The sequence below is a fragment of the Puma concolor genome, chromosome A2 (genome assembly GCF_028749965.1).
Source record: "Puma concolor isolate L17-30 chromosome A2, mPumCon1.1.hap2, whole genome shotgun sequence".
In the NCBI taxonomy this organism is placed as follows: Eukaryota; Metazoa; Chordata; class Mammalia; order Carnivora; family Felidae; genus Puma; species Puma concolor.
This window is the reverse complement of record NC_141668.1, coordinates 146,366,339-146,383,072: the sequence shown is the minus strand read 5'-3', so window position 1 is coordinate 146,383,072 and position 16,734 is coordinate 146,366,339. Positions and strand designations below refer to the sequence as shown.

Below are 16,734 nucleotides of genomic sequence, written 5' to 3'. Positions count from 1 at the left end.
TTGATTTCATAACATATGTATTTTGAAGTGAAGACGACATAGATTTTCTTTTTTACTTCTTTCAGATGTTTTCTTAAGTTTGTCCAATTTAGTCATCCAGTTGACAAAGCAAGGCAACCCCACGCTTGATCCAGTGTTGAGTGGGTTGGTCTGTCTTTAACAACATTGCAATAACAAAGTTGGTAGAATGTCCTGTTGTGGAGAGAGTTCCTTTACGTTCACTTGTCTTGTAAAGGGGACAGGTGTAGGCATTCGACTTCACAATCTCAGTCTTTTTAGCTTGGAAAAGAAAGAAATACATTCATTTGCTAAAGGGAAAACAGCCATTGGTACTAAACAACTTTTTTCATACTAAATCTAAGATGATTATGATATTTGAACACTTCAATGCTGTTATTGTTGTTTACAGTTGGGATATAATTATGGCTGTGAAACAAGACAAGTGATTTCATACGGGGCATGATTCTAGGGCTAGAGGACAGGAATCGGTTCTAAGTTCTGATGACTTAGCTGGCATGAAAACACTCCAGAGGACCTGGGAGAGGAGGAGAAGGTAGGGAAGAAGTACTAAAATCCAGCACATGTAATGCAGCAGACCCTGCTGCTTACAGCCCTAATACAAGAAACGCATAGATCAGAAGAAGCAGAACTTACGGTTTGCTTTCAACAGGTTGTTCTTAAGAAAAACACACCAACACTTACCTACTCACAGAAAGAATCTATATATTATCCTTGAAAAGCCAAATATGAGATATTAGGAGTCTTTCTAAACTAAGGCCACATTTCTCATAATTGAACTGTGTTAATAAAAATATTTAATGGGCTCAGTGGTGATTGTGGATAATTTGGACATGCTTCCATTGATAGTTATCTGAGGACAAAAAAACCTAGAGAAGAAAAAACAAAAGAATGAGCCTCATTTGTTCGGACTTGTGGGAAAATGATGATGGCCAGAGGAGGGAAGGAGTGAGTCTTTCCCAGGAGGGCAGAGTTGGCTTCCCCGGCCTTCCCACCTGTGACTTGCAACATCTATGCCTGTGGGCACCTGTCTGGGTCCTAGGCCAAGGAGTTTCTTGTAGCCAGAAGAGTCTAGCCACTGGCTGGTGTCAAGCCTACGTGTCTCTGAGAGGTGTACAAAGGCAGTTCAGAATCAAAATATTGATGGGAAGCCCTGGACTCTGGAAAAGTAGAAGTGGGGGAGGGCAGAGAAAATGTTACATCCCTTGGGATAAGAGCAAAAAGAGGCAGAATGATATTCCTGAAATAATATGAATGCAACACAAAACGGGAATAATATATTCCCAATGTAAATAGTAAGTCACTAAAAAAATTTTTTTTCTTTCTGCAGTTTATTTTTTATCATTTACATCCAAGTTGGTTAGCACATGGTGCAACAATGATTTCAGGAGTAGATTCTTTAAGCCCCTTAACAATTTAGCCCATCCCCCCTGCCACAACCTCTCCAGCAACCCTCTGTTATCCACATTTAAGAGTCTTTTATGTTTTGTCCCCTCCCTGTTTTTATATTACTTTTGCTTCCCTTCCCTTATGTTCATCTGTTCTGTGTCTTAAAGTCCTCATATGAGTGAAGTCATATGATATTTGTCTTTCTCTGACTAATTTCACTTAGCATAATACCCTCTAGTTCCATCCACGTAGTTGCAAATGGCAAGACTTCATTCTTTTTGATTGCCGAGTAATACTCCAGTGTGTGTGTGTGTGTGTGTGTGTGTGTGTGTGTGTGTAGTGCATCTTCTTAAAAAATTTTTTAATGTTTATTCATTTTTGAGAGACAGAGACAGAGCATGGTGGGGGAGGGGCAGAGAGAAAGAAGGAGACAGAATCCAAAGCAGGCTCCAGGCTCTGAGCTGTCAGTACAGAGCCCGACGCAGGGCTTAAATTCACAAGCTGTGAGATCATGACCTGAGCAGAAGACAGACAACCAACTGAGCCACCCAGGTGGCCCTAAGCCACTATTTATTGTAACTGAACAAAGTCTTAATAGATTTGAGCAGAGACTTATTTGGGGGAGCCATTAAAAAATGTCTATCATTATCCTCCCTAAAACTCTAACAAATTTTGTTAGGAGTATATTTACTTGGTTTTATCCATATGATGGGCATCAGGTCAAAGAGAAGTTTGGGATGTTGCTCAGCAAGCAATCCACTGTGAAGAGAAATGGAAATATTTATTAGAAATAAGATGAAATTTGCTTCTAGAAATTGCTACTGAGATATTGGCTTTTAATACAAGAGAGGACTGGAAATATGCAGAGAAAGAAATATAAAACAAAACCAAGGAGGAAGCAATGAATAACAGTGGACAAATACCAATTCTTGCCGCTTTTTAAGTACCATCCATGAAGCACACACTATCTTATCACATTTGATCATCACCATGATCTTGTCCCCTTCCTTTTCCACACACAGGTGAACAGTGAAGGCTCAGAGAGGTTGAACAGTTTTCTCATAGTAACACAGCTCTTAAGTGCCAGAGTCAGGATTCAAACGTACATCTGCCTGTCTAGTAAACCTGTCTTCTTTTCCCTGTGCTATATTGTTTATTTATTTGTTTGAGAAAAGGAGGGAGGGAAGGAAAGGGAGGGACAGGAGAAAAGATGAATACATATATTCATCTATGTAAGTTAAATGATAAAAATGGAGAGGTGTGCATCGGTGGCTTAGTCAGTTGGTTAAGCGTCTGACTCTTGATTTCAGCTCAGGTCATGACCTCACGGTTTGTGAGATCAAGCCCTGCGTAGAGCTCCATGCTGACAGTACAAAGCCTGCTTGGGAATCCCTCTCTCTCTCTCTCTCTCTCTCTCTCTCTGTCAAAATAAACTTAAAAAAAAAAAAAAAAGGAAGAGAGAAATAACCAAATGAACTAGGCGCAGCTAAGTCTGCTCAGAGCTCGGTCTTGGAATTATCTTTGTAATAATACAAAGGAGCTCCTTCCTGCTCCTCCTCAAGCGATTTTCTGGGTCTCAACATTCAACCCTCCCTTGAGAGCAAAGCCTAGCCCTGACCCTGGAAATAGAGGGTTATGCTTATTAACGGACTGATAAAGAGCAGGGCTCCAAGGGAAATAGTCTCTCCCCTTCTCTCTTACTCCTATGTATCTTATTTATTTTTTTAAATTTTATTTATTTTTGAGACAGAGTGAGAGTGCAGAAGAGGTGCAGAGAGAGAGAGAGAAGGAGACAGAGGATCCGAAGTGGGCTGCATGCTGACAACAGAGAGCCCGATGTGGAGCTTGAACTCTGTGAGATCATGACCTGAGCTGAAGTCAAGAGCCAGGCGCTTAACTGACTGAGCCACCAAGGCCCCCCACCGCTACGCATTTTAAAAAGAATAGCAATGCTTGGTTTCCTAAGCTGGAAATTCAGTATTTATTTTAAATATTTATTTATTTTGTCATATAAGAGAAAGTTTTCCATTCACTAACAGAAATGGGAAGTTCATTCTAACTGTGAAATGTTCAAAAGTTAGGTGCTCCTGCACATTACAAAATGGAAGGTAACAGTCCTAAAACAGAAGAAGTAAGAAATAATTTCAACTAACTTTTCTAGTCATAAGACCATTGAAATATTAACTAAAAATTCTTCAGGACCTAAAAATACTCATTTATCAATTGCCCCAGCATGAGTAATGATTTATGGCAAGAATTCTGATATTGTTTTTTACTTGCCATAGTCCCTAGAAGAGCCCTTTTGTTGCAGGGGTGGGGTGGGGTGGGTGGGAAGCAGTGTTTTACTTATTCATCTGCAATGAAGAAGTCTCGGCAGTTGAAAGCCCTGACCTTGTTCGGGACCAGCGTGCTCCATCAAGATATAACCCGTGGATGTAAACGCCGTCCTCTGGCGCCGTCTCAGATGTATCTGAAGGAATAACCTGAAGGGAGAGGCACATGCTAATAACGGTCTCTTCCCCAGACAACTTTGTTTCAGAAGGAAAACATCTGCTCAATTTTCAGAACATACTCAGGGAAACGCGACTATATGATAGGTTGTGAAACTATAAATTTTTCAGTAGGAGTGTAAGTGTCAAAATGTATAATACAGTTCTTTTTGAAGCATTTTATCACTTTTTATTGTACCTCATGTTTTTGCTGAAACCGGAGAGCAGCATTAGATGATCTAAGTTAAAAATGGAGATATATATCTAAGTCCTATCAGACGTAGCAAGGCAAACATACACTTTCTTCATGAAACACAAAGAATGGAAAGAAGTCATTTATAATGGACCATAAAAATATGAATCCTGCATATCTTCCTTGATTAACTACATGATTTTGAAATAATGATATACTGTGGAATTCAGGGGGGGTTGTACCTCAAATTCATATCCTAGTAAGTCGATAGGGATGGTATATTTTCTGGCATAATTCTGCATCGCTCCAGTGAGAAAGGCTTGGGTGAAAAAGAATCCTGAGAGCCAAAACACACAAGGTTTTCCTGAAGTATACCAGTCCTGGAAGGGGAAAACACAATGCACTATGTTCATTTCCAAACTCACATGAGCACCACCTGATCTGTAATTCCTGATTCTGGCTTGTGTGTTGTCCACACTTTCCACCACAGGACTCTCTTCCCCAACACAAACACGCAACCTACCTTGACCTTCTACCTCTTTTCCCTTATAGTCACTCTTCTTGGATAATTCAAACTAATTTTAACATTAACCTGAATAACACAAAGTTTGAAAGGTTCAAATCTACAAAGAGCTGAGAGTAAATTATTTGGGGATGTGTGACTTACTCCCACTCAAAAGCAATCATCTTCAGATATCTCATGCGGTATATGACAGAGTGTTGATTCCAGCTCCTTAAAACTCTGGACTCCCCCCTGCCTCCACGCTTACTTCAGTTCAGATGTCCATTGTCTTTTTTCTGTATCGATGTGCACGTCTTCTCACTTCTCCCCTCTCTCTGCTCAGTACATCTAGAGTAATGTTTCCAGAGTATACCTCACCATGCATGGTTTGGATTGGATTTAGCATCTTGCATAATTCTTCAGTAATCTCCTACTACTCTACCAAATTAAAGTCTAAGCACCTTAGTCTCCTATTTAACATACTTCATAATCTAGCCCCAAATTGTATTTCCAGCTTGATTCCTTTTTAAAATGTTTATGTTTATTTATTTATTTTGAGACAGAGTGTGCGCACGCAAGCGGGGAGGGGCAGAAAGAGAGGGAGGGAGAGAATCCCAAGCAGGCTCTGCTCTGTGAGTGCAGAGCCTGACGAGGGGCTTGAACTCATGAGCTATAACATCATAACCTGAGCCAAAACCAAGAGTCGGATGCTCAGTTGACTGAGCCATCCAGGCACCACCCCCGCCCCCCAGCTTGATCCCTTAACAGAAGACCATGGGGGAGGGGAAGGGGAAAAAAAAAGTTACAGAGAGGGAAGGAGGCAAACCATAAGAGATTCTTAAATACAGAGAACAAACTAAGGGTAGATGGGGGGTGGGGGAGAGGGGAAAGTGGGTGATGGGCAGGGAGGAGGGCACTTGTTGGGATGAGCACTGGGTGTTGTATGGAAAAGAATTTGACAATAAATTATATTAAAAAATATAAATAAATAAACAATTCTCCTTCAAGCATCTTACATTATAACCAGGCTACACTATGTGCTGGTCTTTTCTCTGCATTGGGTGGACATCTGTTGTATTTTCTGCTTGTCTTAAAGTGACACTACTCTTCCATCCTTCTGGAAGAAGAACCTTTCTATACTCTCAACCCAAGCCCTTCTGGTGCAAGAACTCCACTTCCTGGGGTGGGCATGTGATTCCTGCCTGGCCAATGATACCCCCCAGTCATAGTGATTGATACAGGAATGGACATGTGACCCAGGCAAAGACAGAGATGTGGAGACTCTTGCTAGGACTTTTGGGGAAAAGATGCTCAGCTATTTGAAGTTGTGTGGATGTGAGGCCAGAGTTGCTGCTGCTGTTTTGCTACCATCACATGAGAACCTACCTGAGAATGGAGTCAACCCTCAGAGAAATGGAGCCAGGAAATGAGGTGCAAGAATCCAGGACCAGGGCACTATTTTGTACCCCAGATCACCTCCTTCCTGGAGCCACTTGGCCCCCTGGATTTTTCAATTACTGAGGTAATAAACTTTATTTTTGTATATGTCAAATTTTGCAACAGGATCAGTTCTAAATGATACAGTGCCTTTCATTGCTCAGCTATCTCTAAGTTCTTTTCCTTTTTTTACAGTGTCTGAAACCTCTCATAGTTTAGACCTGGCTCAAATGCTTCTTCATCCAATAAACAAACCCTGCTTTCCTGAGCTAGAAGAACTCTCTCCCTCTGAATTCCCAGAGCATTTTACAAGTTGATCTGCTATGACACATCCCTTACTCTATTATATTCGTGGTTGGTTTGTTTTTTCTTAGATACATAGTTTATCCCCCTGTAGGCTATTGACAACTTGAAGGCAGGGCTTACGTTGTCATTGCCTTTTGATCTCACAAAGCACACAAGATGTTTCGGACAAAATGGGTCTCAATTCACATTAGTTGAGAGAACAGATGAATCAATAAAATGAACTTTGTCTCTGAGCGAGCAGTGCACTGTGGGAAGAAGCCAGCTTTGCTTCCTGGGAGGAAGAGAACAAACCACTGCTGGAGATGTTGCAATAGTCCAAGCTACCAAATCAAGAAGAGGTAGAGAAAGAGGCGGGGCTTGACAAGGACACAAGCCAGGCAGATCCAGCACTGTGCACAAGAAAGCTGTAAGAACCCAGAAGGCAAGTGTATAGAAAATTCCCTGGCTCACTCCAGGGCTTCATTTAGCCAAGAATGTCATGAGTGTCTGGGTCAGTGACTTGTACAGAATTTCTGAATTAGCTACCATTTACTGGATGCTTAGTGCTTGCCAGGCATTGTGCTAAGCACTTGACATGCATCACCTCATTTAGTCCACAAAATGACTCCGTGAGTTATTCCTCCCATTTTACAGACAAGGAAACTGGAGTGCAGAAAGATGAGTAATATCTTGCTCCAAGTCACACAGTCACTAAGTGTCAGATCCAGGATTTAACCTGAGAGTATAACCAGTGTGTAAAATGCTTAGAGAAAAAAAATAAAAAGCACAAGAAGGAGAAAGGGAAGATAAATAGGGTAAATGGTGATAGAGAAATGAGGAAAAGACAGAAACTCCAGATGACTCATTTGCTTAATTAAGAAGCATTAGGAGATGAAGTCAAGACTCCAGGAGAGGGGGAACCTGGGTGGCTCAGTTGGTTAAGTGTCTGACTTTGGCTCAGGTCATGATCTCACGGTGTGTGGGTTCAAGCTCTGCATTGGGTTCTCTGGTGTCAGCACAGAGCCTGCTTCAGATCCTCTGTCCGCCCCCCTCCCCCACCCGCCTCTCCCCTGCTTGTGCTCTGTCTCTCTCAAAAATAAATAAACCGTTAAAAAAAAAGAGTCCAGGAGAAAGAAAGGTAAGAGGAAAACTGTATGGCTTCTCTAAGGGTAAGAGGACAATGGGGACAGATCCATTCAGAGGGAGGCATGTGGCGAAGGATGATAGAGGTGCCTGATAATAGAGTGAGGTCTTTCTTACTCATTCGAATGGAATGATTCCAAGGGAAAATCCAGATTTCAGGAAGTAGGGAGTTGGACATGAACTTCACATCAACAACAAAAGGAATTTGTCCTGGAGACTATCCCTGCTGGCACCATGCCAGGACCCCTCTGAAAGACCAAGGTAATGGCTCTTGAATGCCCTTCAGGAAGAAGCAGTATATGGAAAGTGCAAGCAGTTCCAAAAAAAGCTTGGGAAATGAACTGGAGTATAAAAAAAAGGAAGACCGTGACAAGGGGAGGATATGATTAACTACAAGGCAAATGCCTTTTCTTTATTTTTTTTTAGTATTTATTTTTGAGAGAGAGAGACAGACAGAGGGTGAGCAGGGGAGGGGCCGAAAGAGAGAGGGAGACACAGAATCCATAGAAGCCTCCAGGTTCTGAGCTGTCAGCACAGAGCCCAACACAGGGCTCGAACTCACAAGCCATGAGATCATGACCTGAGCCAAAATTAGATGCTTAACCGACTGAGCCACCAGGTGCCCCTAAGGCAAATGCTGTTGATAAGGGATGGGAAGAGGCAGGTCCACACAGGAGGAACTCCGAAGACATGTTGTACATGTGGCCAGGATTCACCTAGTAGACACAGTTTACCTATCAAATTAGCAAAGATAAAAAACAACATATATCTGAGAAACAGGCCCTCTTATTCACTATTGTTAGGGATACAATTAAATAATTTTTCTGGCTGATTAGGTAATATCAAAACCCTAACAATCAAAACCTTAAAATATCAAAAACCCTAAAAATACCCAAATGGAATTGATTACAGCATTAAAAGAATGAAGATCCACTGACCAAACGAATAAGGATTCACTGAACAAGAGGAATTTTTCTAGAAACGCAAGGATGGTTTTCCACTTGGAAATCTAGTGAATAGTTCAATGCAATAATAAGCTAAAGAGGGGGAAAAAATCACATCATTAGCAATAAATGCTGAAAAGGCATTTGATAAAGTTCAACAATTTATGATTTTACCAAAGAATAGTCCACTTTTACTGAATTCTTACCACATACCATGGATTGTTACCCTATGAGGTAAAATTAAACATTTTATGGATGAGAAAACCATTATGTGGCAACTCTTCTAGAGCCTGAACACTGACAACCCCAATGTAGACTGTTTCTTTTGTTAAATGTAAAATCTATACAACCAGCTCCTATAAATTAATTTTTAAGAAATAGTTCAAAAGAAAAATGGGCCTAGGAAGGAGATGAAGAGGCGATTCATAGGAGAAAATACAAATGGTAAGCACACACACCAAAAGAAACACAAGCTCACCAGTTACCAACAACAACAACAAAAAAAGCAAATTGAAATAATAAGATATTACCAATCTATTCAATTGGTAAAAATTAAAAAGGGGTATATGAGAAAGCTGCTCTCTCCACATCCTCACAAGCACTGGCTATTTTATGATTAGCTTCTACAGTGAAACAAATAAAGCTCTTTTGTAATAAAAAGGCAACTAGGGACACCTGGGTGACTCAGTCGTTTAAGTGTCCAACTCTTGATTTTGGCTCAAGTCATGATCTCACTGTTGGTTGTGAGATCAAGCCCCAAGTCTGGTTCCGTGCTGGGTGTGGAGCCTGCTTGAGATCCGCCCTTGCTCGCTCTCTCTCTCTCTCTCTCTCTCACTCTGCCCCTCCTCCCCTAAAAAAAGAAAAAAAAAAAAGGCAACTAAACAGGGAAAGGTCATATACCTAATTTGAATTTCCAAAAAGTGTTTTTGGGGCTCTCCCCAACTCTCATAAATATTAACCCACATAAATATTAACCCCACATAAATATTAACCATACAATGGGGGCAAGCCAAGGAGCTAAGGAAGAGAAATAGTGCCCTGGACATCCTTTATATGTGTATTTTGGGATGGAGGGTGGAGACTTAAAAGCATTCAACGTTTCCCTGGTTTTATGAGATAAGGGATAAGAAGCATGGATTTTAAGACAGTGGCCAATTATTGGTAAATCCAGATCTCGGGCTCTTTTTTGAGATTTACCCCCAGTATTAAAACTACAAGACCAAGTATGTGGTCTCAGAGAACCACAGACTTAGAATCTTTTTTTTTTTTCCATGTTTTGTTTATTTTTGAGAGGGAGAGCATGAGTGGGGGAGGGGCAGAGAGGGAAAGAGAAAATCCCAAGCAGGCTCTGTGCTGACAGCAGTGAGCCCAATGTGGGGCTTGAACTCATGAACTGTGAGATCATGACCTGAGCTGAAGTCAGACATTCAACCAACTGAGCCACCCAGGTGCCCCAAACTTAGAACGTTAACAAAATATGTCACATTTTACTTGGACTATGTAAAGTAAAATTTTAATTTTCTACTGAGTACTTTGAAATATGTGTAATTTTTAACATTCTAAAATTTTGGTTAGATTACCATGAAACCAGTAAACACATTCCAGTCAACCCAGAGACACCGAAGTGACCAGAGTGTTTTCTAATCTCTCCCCAGTCAACCAAAAACTAAAATTATACACACACACACACACACACACACACACACACACACACATAATCCTTTACCTGTAAAAAGTTCAACCGGGCTAGAAAATCTGTGATGTAACTTCCTAGGGGTTTAAGACTTGGATATGATCGTGCAGCCCATATTTCTGGAACCTTTCCAACAAGCAAACTGCCAGAGAGTGCCTCCAGTGCAGAATCCATTACGACCAAACCCTTAATAGCTTTTTCAAGGTCCCGTAGAGTATTGCGTATAGTTCTAATTAAACTGCAAAGAAAAGAATCACAGTATCATTGTACATACGCTGGTAAATATCAACATACTGTTTTTCCAGAAAAAGAAATCTCACTCACGGCTTTATGGGAGTGTTTCCCCGAATGTACTCACCTCCCTCTTGGTAATGGAAGGTACTTTTAGGTGATACTTGGATGAACTTTTTTTTTAAGTTTATTTATTTTGAAAGAGAGAGAGCATGAGAGAGGCAGAGAGAGGGGGAGAGAGAGAATCCTAAGCAGGCTCCGCACTGTCAGTGCAGAGCTCAATGCAGGGTTTGAGCTCACAAACTGTGAGATCATGACTTGAGCCAAAATCAAGAGTTGGATGCTTAACCGACTGAGCCACCCATGCACGCCTGGATGAAACTTTTTCATTTTAATCATTACATAATACAGAAAATGGTACCAAACAGCATATCAAAATTGTTTTCTGGGTGTTATGGCTTAAGACCAGGCTAATTTAAGCAGAGGATGATTTGGGGGAAAATATTAGGTAAATGATGTTCCAGATGGCATAAAAATATGGAAGAGTTATAAACGTGTAATGCAAAGGCTGACATTTGTGAAATGATGCATTAAAGCATAAAGCATATATTCACTGATATGCTTGCAAAGACTTTGCTTCTCACATAGGCCCAAACTGCTGAGAACACCATAAATATACCTGAAGTAAGGGTTTGAGGCTAGAAGCCTAAGCAACAGAGAGATAATATGGTAGTACATATAAACATGTATGGTCTTTAAATAAAAAATACTAAACTAAGGCATCATAGTGTTTTAATATGTTTTGTTTTTAAATGTCAGCAAATCCTGAAACCCAAATAAACTTGAAAACATCTTAGAAAATTCATGACCAAAACAATTTCTCCATCCCTTAAGCCGTATTGTACTGTAGAAAATTCAGTGAAAAAATTCAAAGGGGCACCTGGGTGGCTCAGTCAGTTAAGTGTCTGACTCTTGATTTCAGCTCAGGTCATGATCTCATGGTTCATGAGTTTGAGCCCCATGTTAGGCGCTGTGCTAACAGTGTGGAACTTGCTTGGGATTCTTTTTTCCTCTCTCTCTCTGCCCCTCCCTCACTCTTCCTTTCTCTCTCTCTCCCTCTTTCAAGATACATAAATAAACATTTAAAAAATTCAAAGCAAAAATTTGTTTGCTATCATGGGGTACCTAAACAACCTAGGTTGGACTCAGGAAGAAAAGGGAGGGTGCATGTGTCACATGGTGGAACAATGACAAAAGAGGTAACTACATACAGGCTCAATTAATATTCATTTGGTCCTGAGTTCCTGAGGAGACTAGTAAAGGATGGATGAAAAATTATGATGAATGAATATTTTCACATAAATTTCACAAAAATAAATTCACATGTAAGTAAAAATAGATCTCATTTCCATCATCATTTTTGCATTCTAAAAGATACCCTCGCTTCTGGGGCGGAAGATGATACAACTTTAAAGAGTAGGAGTGGATCCTAAGGAAATGGCAGGTTTGGATAATTTTTTCTTAAAATTTTAATGTGTGTCTTTTTTTTTTTTTATCAACTTGGGTTGGTTGTCTTCTGAACCCAAAAGGGTAGAGATCCTTACTTGTTAAATCTTTCCATTTCTTGTACTAACACAGTATTCATGCTCTCTTCATAGCTCACAGGATACTTCAATAGTGCTGTTTCAATGTTGAAATCATTCGGTAGCTAAGAGAATGGGTTTGGAAGGTCACATATTACACTCAGAATGGATAATTCACTTCATTCAGCTGTCCTATCACTAATAGCTAACATGAGGCAGTTACTGTGGGCTGAGCATTGTGCTAGCCGCTTCCCATACATTATCTCATTTCACCTTTACCTTACACTCTCAGGTGGCCATTATCATCTCCATTATACAGATGAGGATATTCAAGTACAGTTAACCCTTGAACAGTGCAGGTTAGGGCACCGACTCCACACCCCCCCCCCATATAGTCAAAACTCCATGTATAAATTCAACTCTCCAAAAACTTAAAAAAAATTTTTTTTTTAATGTTTTTATTTTTGAGACAGAGACAGATCGCAAGCAGGGGAGGAGAAGAGACAGCGGGAGACACAGAAACCAAAGCAGGCTCCAGGCTCTGAGCTGTCAGCAAAGAGCCCAATGCGGGGCTCGAACTCACAGACTGTGAGATCATGACCTGAGCTGAAGTTGGACACTCAACCGACTGAGCCACACAGGCGCCCCCAAAAACTTTTTTTTAATTAAAAAAATTCTTCTTGATATTTGTTTATTTTTGAGAGAGAGAGAGACACAGACAGAGCATGAGCAGGAAAGGGGCATAGAGAGAGGGAGACACAGAATCCGAAGCATGCTCCAGGCTCTGAGCTGTCAGCTCAGAGCCTGACGTGGGACTTGAACCCATGGACTGTGAGATCATGACCTGAGCTGAAGTTGGACGCCCAACCGATTGAGCCACCCAGGTGCCCCTCCAAAAACTTAGTTACTAATAACCTACTATTGACTGGAAGCCTTACCACTAACATAAACAGTCAACACGTATTTTGTATGTCATATGTATTCTATACTGTATTCTTGCAATAAAGGAAGCTAGAAAGAAAATATTAAGAACATCTTAAAGAAGGGAAGAAACATATTACCGTGCTATATTTATAAAAATAAATTCATATGTAAGTATATCTGTGCAGTTCAAACCTGTGTTGTTCAAGGGTCAACTGTACAGAGAGGTTAAATAACTGCCCAAGGGCACACAGCCAAAAGGTGATTTGTTTAAACCCACAGGTCTCTAACTGTAAAGCCCATGCTCTTTACTATAGGCTATGGCACTTTGCAGAAGATACAGATTTCTGAAAAGCCATGTGATTTCTTTTGTAAGCCGAATCTCATTTTCCACTGATAGAACAGATTTTCCATTTCATAACTGTTTTATGGTTATTTTCAATCAGTTATTAAGTGGCTCCAAATAGCTTAGCTTACCCCACTTTCAAATAATGTGTGACTGTAGCGGGTTCCAGGTTATAGAGAGAGAAGACTATCAAGTGTCTGATTTCTATGAGGCACCTCAGAGATGCTTGAGAAGTGAAGGGGACTTTGGGACTGATAACCAAGTCTTAAGACACTCCTAAAAGGCAAAGAAGTTTCCCAATCAGGGAAGTTCTGAACAAAGAACTGAGCTGCCCAGAGTGTCTGTAGATGATGGTCCCTGAGCGGTGCAAAAAACTTACAATAATGTAAGTCACACTAGCTGCTGTCATTCAAGGACCCTTGATGCCAAATAAGTCCAAAATGCCACTGTTAGATAACTTCCTGTTAGGGACCTTGTGAGAGCCACCATTCTGCAAGGGCCAGAACCACCACTCCCCATCCCCCGAAATAAACTGCAGAACCAGTAAGGGACCACGGGGGAGAGAGGCAAAGAGCAGAAGCAGCAGTCCAGGGGACAGAGTGGGAGGAGGCCGGCTGGCTTTCACCGAAGGGTTACAGCAGGGCAGCTCCCCTCTTTCTCCAGTGGCTGCAGCAACGTGTCCTGCGAGGAGGCTCTCCTTAAGGGGGGGGGGGGGGGGCGTGCTGTCCATGGGTCTTCAAGACAGATGGACTATGGGTCAGGTTCTGCTCTGTCAGAATACTTGACACTGAAATATGGGGACAATTACAGTATTTACCCCAGAGGGGAATCGTGAAGATCTGCACATGCGATCATAATCCTTCTAAAGTTCCCTTTGTAGCTCCTTATGGAATTTAAGACACAGAAAAAAGGTGAAAAGAGTGTCATCCCACTCTACCTAGTAGGCTAAGTACTTCGAGCTATATTATGAAGGAAAAAAAAGGTGTAGTTGCTAATTTAGTGCTGATCTTACCTCCCTGTGCCCCCTCACTCCCTAAGATACAGATTAAAAACTGTATCTTAGGTTCACTCCTTGAACCAGCAAATTCAGACCATTTCCTCCAGTTTTTAAAAAGTAGGTCTATTCATTATCTTTGGAAACAATAAGTCATATGTTCATTTGCTCATCCACAACTATAGTTGCTAAGAACTTACTATGTGCCATCATGCAAATCATTTTAAATTCATGTTTTGTTTTTGTTTTAGAGAGCGTATGTGCACACATGAGCAGGGGAGGAGGAGGGAGAGACAGAGAGAATCCTAAGCAGGCTCCATGCTCCACATGGGGCTCGATCCCACAACCCTGGGATCATCACCTTAGCCAAAATCGAGAGTCGGATGCTCAACTGAGCGAGCCACCCAGGCACCCCAAATTCATGATCTTTTAAATGTTCACAAGAACCTTATACAGTTGGCACTATAATCACCACTTTACAGATTTGGGAACTAATCCTCACAAAGACAAAGTATCTCACTCAAGATCCTAATGCCGTTCAACCGGAGTGCTCAGATTGCCATTTCAGGACCACTTTAATTTACATTATAAGCATCAGATTCTAAACTAAACATCACCTTGTTGAGAATATCTTCAGTAATTTCTAATAGAATCTGGTCAGTACTTCCTGAGGACCTGGTCTGTTTGGAGCCTCCCTGGGTGAGAAGCAAGGACTCAAAGAGGACTTTGGTTTGATGCAGATCTTTGGAGATATCAACATTTTCATGTAATCCAAATATCTCAGGGTGTTGAGTAAATGGAAGTTTCTACCAGAAAACAGATGAAGAAAGAAGCATCACATTTTCACCAGATACATTAATTGAAAAGGTAAACACATGCAGCCCCAAAAGGGTTAAAAATCAACTATACATTAATCCATGAGACATCAAACTCTCCCAATTTTCAGTAACTTCTAGAAACAAAAGATACTGAAAGTTGATTGAAAACCATACTACTTGGCTAGCCCTCTATATTACAGGGGAACATTTCATTATTTGCTTTTAGAAAAATCACACTTAGGTCTAACCCCATTTTCAGTGACATCAGTTACCTTAATGAATTCAATGTACTCATCGTAGGAGCCTTTGGGAGGTGCAAAATAGTTTCCACTGGGAGAAAACTTGTAATGAGGGTTTTCAATTATTTGTGGATTATAAAAGTCAGCCAGCATGGTTAAGAGGAGACGTCTGTCCCAGTCATCTGTCACTCTTCCTCCATAGTTACATTCCCCAGTCAGGTAGGAGATGGCTTCAAATGGAATTGTGTTGTACTCATTTATAAATAACTGAAACAAAGAAAAAATGAAGTGAGAAAAACATTAAAGTCTTTCACGTCATTTCCATTTTAAGATGAAATTAAATGTCAAGATGCATAGAGGTGGGGTTGAAAGAATTATCACAATGAGTTACCTTTGGATGGCTGGGATTGTTCATATTTATTTTAAATTACTTTGCTTATCTGCATCTTCCAATTGGGGGGGGGGGCAGGGTGGCAAATAAACATGTATTGCTTCTGTGATAAGAAATCTGTTTAACAAAAAACAGATGACATGAAAATTACCAAGTCTTTTTCATATGGATTTGGGTAATTTGCCCTTGTTTTAGGGTATTGGTTGTTAATTAGGGGCAATTTTGTCCCCAAGGGGACATCTGGCAATATCTGGGGACATTTTAGATCTGTGGTTGGAGGTGTTACTGCCATCTAGTGGGCAGAAACTTGAGACGCTGCTAAACAGTGCACAGGACAGCTGCCCACAGTAAGGAGCTATCTGACCCCAAATGCCAAGAGCACCAACGCCTAGAACCAGGTGCCTGGTTTTGGGCACTGTTTGCAATGTGATAAAAACAAAGCAATTCAAACTTTAGTGCCAAAGCCTGGTTCACACAACATGACACCATTTACAATAGTAATAAAAACTGGAACACCTGGCTGGCTCAGTCAGAAAAGCATCTGACTCTTGACCTTGGGGTTGTGAGTTTGAGCCCCAGTTGGGTATAGAGATTACTTAAATAAATAAAACTTTAAAAAGTAATAAAAACTACTATTTACATAGCTTTTATATTGTCTTGTTCATCTCCCAATAACCCTGTAAAGTAGGAAACTGAGTCTGGGAAATGTGAAATGATATGAAGGCCTGAATTTATTTCTCCTTTACATTTTCCCACACACAGGAATTTTGGTAGTATATGTATTGGGATGGTATAAGTTACTGGATGGGAGCTTTTACTTGCCCCTGAAAATTACCTAATAGTGCAGGAATTATAGCAGAAATGGTACACAGTTAAGAAAAAATATCTCTAAATTATCCAGAGCCAACTTAAAAGAAGATATCAATCTTTTTTGGAGACTTCCATGTTTTCAGGAGGAAGAGAAGTGTCAAGAGATATGAATAGGAGACAGACAGAGGGAAAGTACTCTTTGTGGGAGGGGGGGGGGCGTGGTGAATAAGTTATTTGTGAAAGAGGAGAGTTTCTCCCTTTCTTCTCTTTGGGGGAAAGAAAGGTGTGTTTAACTGGGTTTCCCTCCT

The 16,734-nt window shown here is 40.7% G+C and overlaps 1 protein-coding gene across 2 annotated transcripts in view; it reads right to left on the bottom strand.

Annotated features, from left to right (window-relative positions):
- DNAH12 (dynein axonemal heavy chain 12) overlaps window positions 1-16,734 on the bottom strand; it is a 219,043-nt gene continuing 202,309 nt past the window's right edge. For both annotated transcript variants that reach the window (XM_086697846.1, XM_086697845.1), the window contains 8 exons: window positions 15,259-15,492; window positions 14,786-14,974; window positions 11,929-12,032; window positions 10,127-10,331; window positions 4,332-4,469; window positions 3,799-3,890; window positions 2,099-2,166; window positions 1-279 (listed from right to left, as the gene is read on the bottom strand). In XM_086697846.1, coding sequence (XP_086553972.1) covers window positions 89-279; window positions 2,099-2,166; window positions 3,799-3,890; window positions 4,332-4,469; window positions 10,127-10,331; window positions 11,929-12,032; window positions 14,786-14,974; window positions 15,259-15,492 — 1,221 coding nt within the window. In that variant the 3' untranslated portion in view covers window positions 1-88. The remainder of the gene's footprint in view (window positions 280-2,098; window positions 2,167-3,798; window positions 3,891-4,331; window positions 4,470-10,126; window positions 10,332-11,928; window positions 12,033-14,785; window positions 14,975-15,258; window positions 15,493-16,734) is intronic.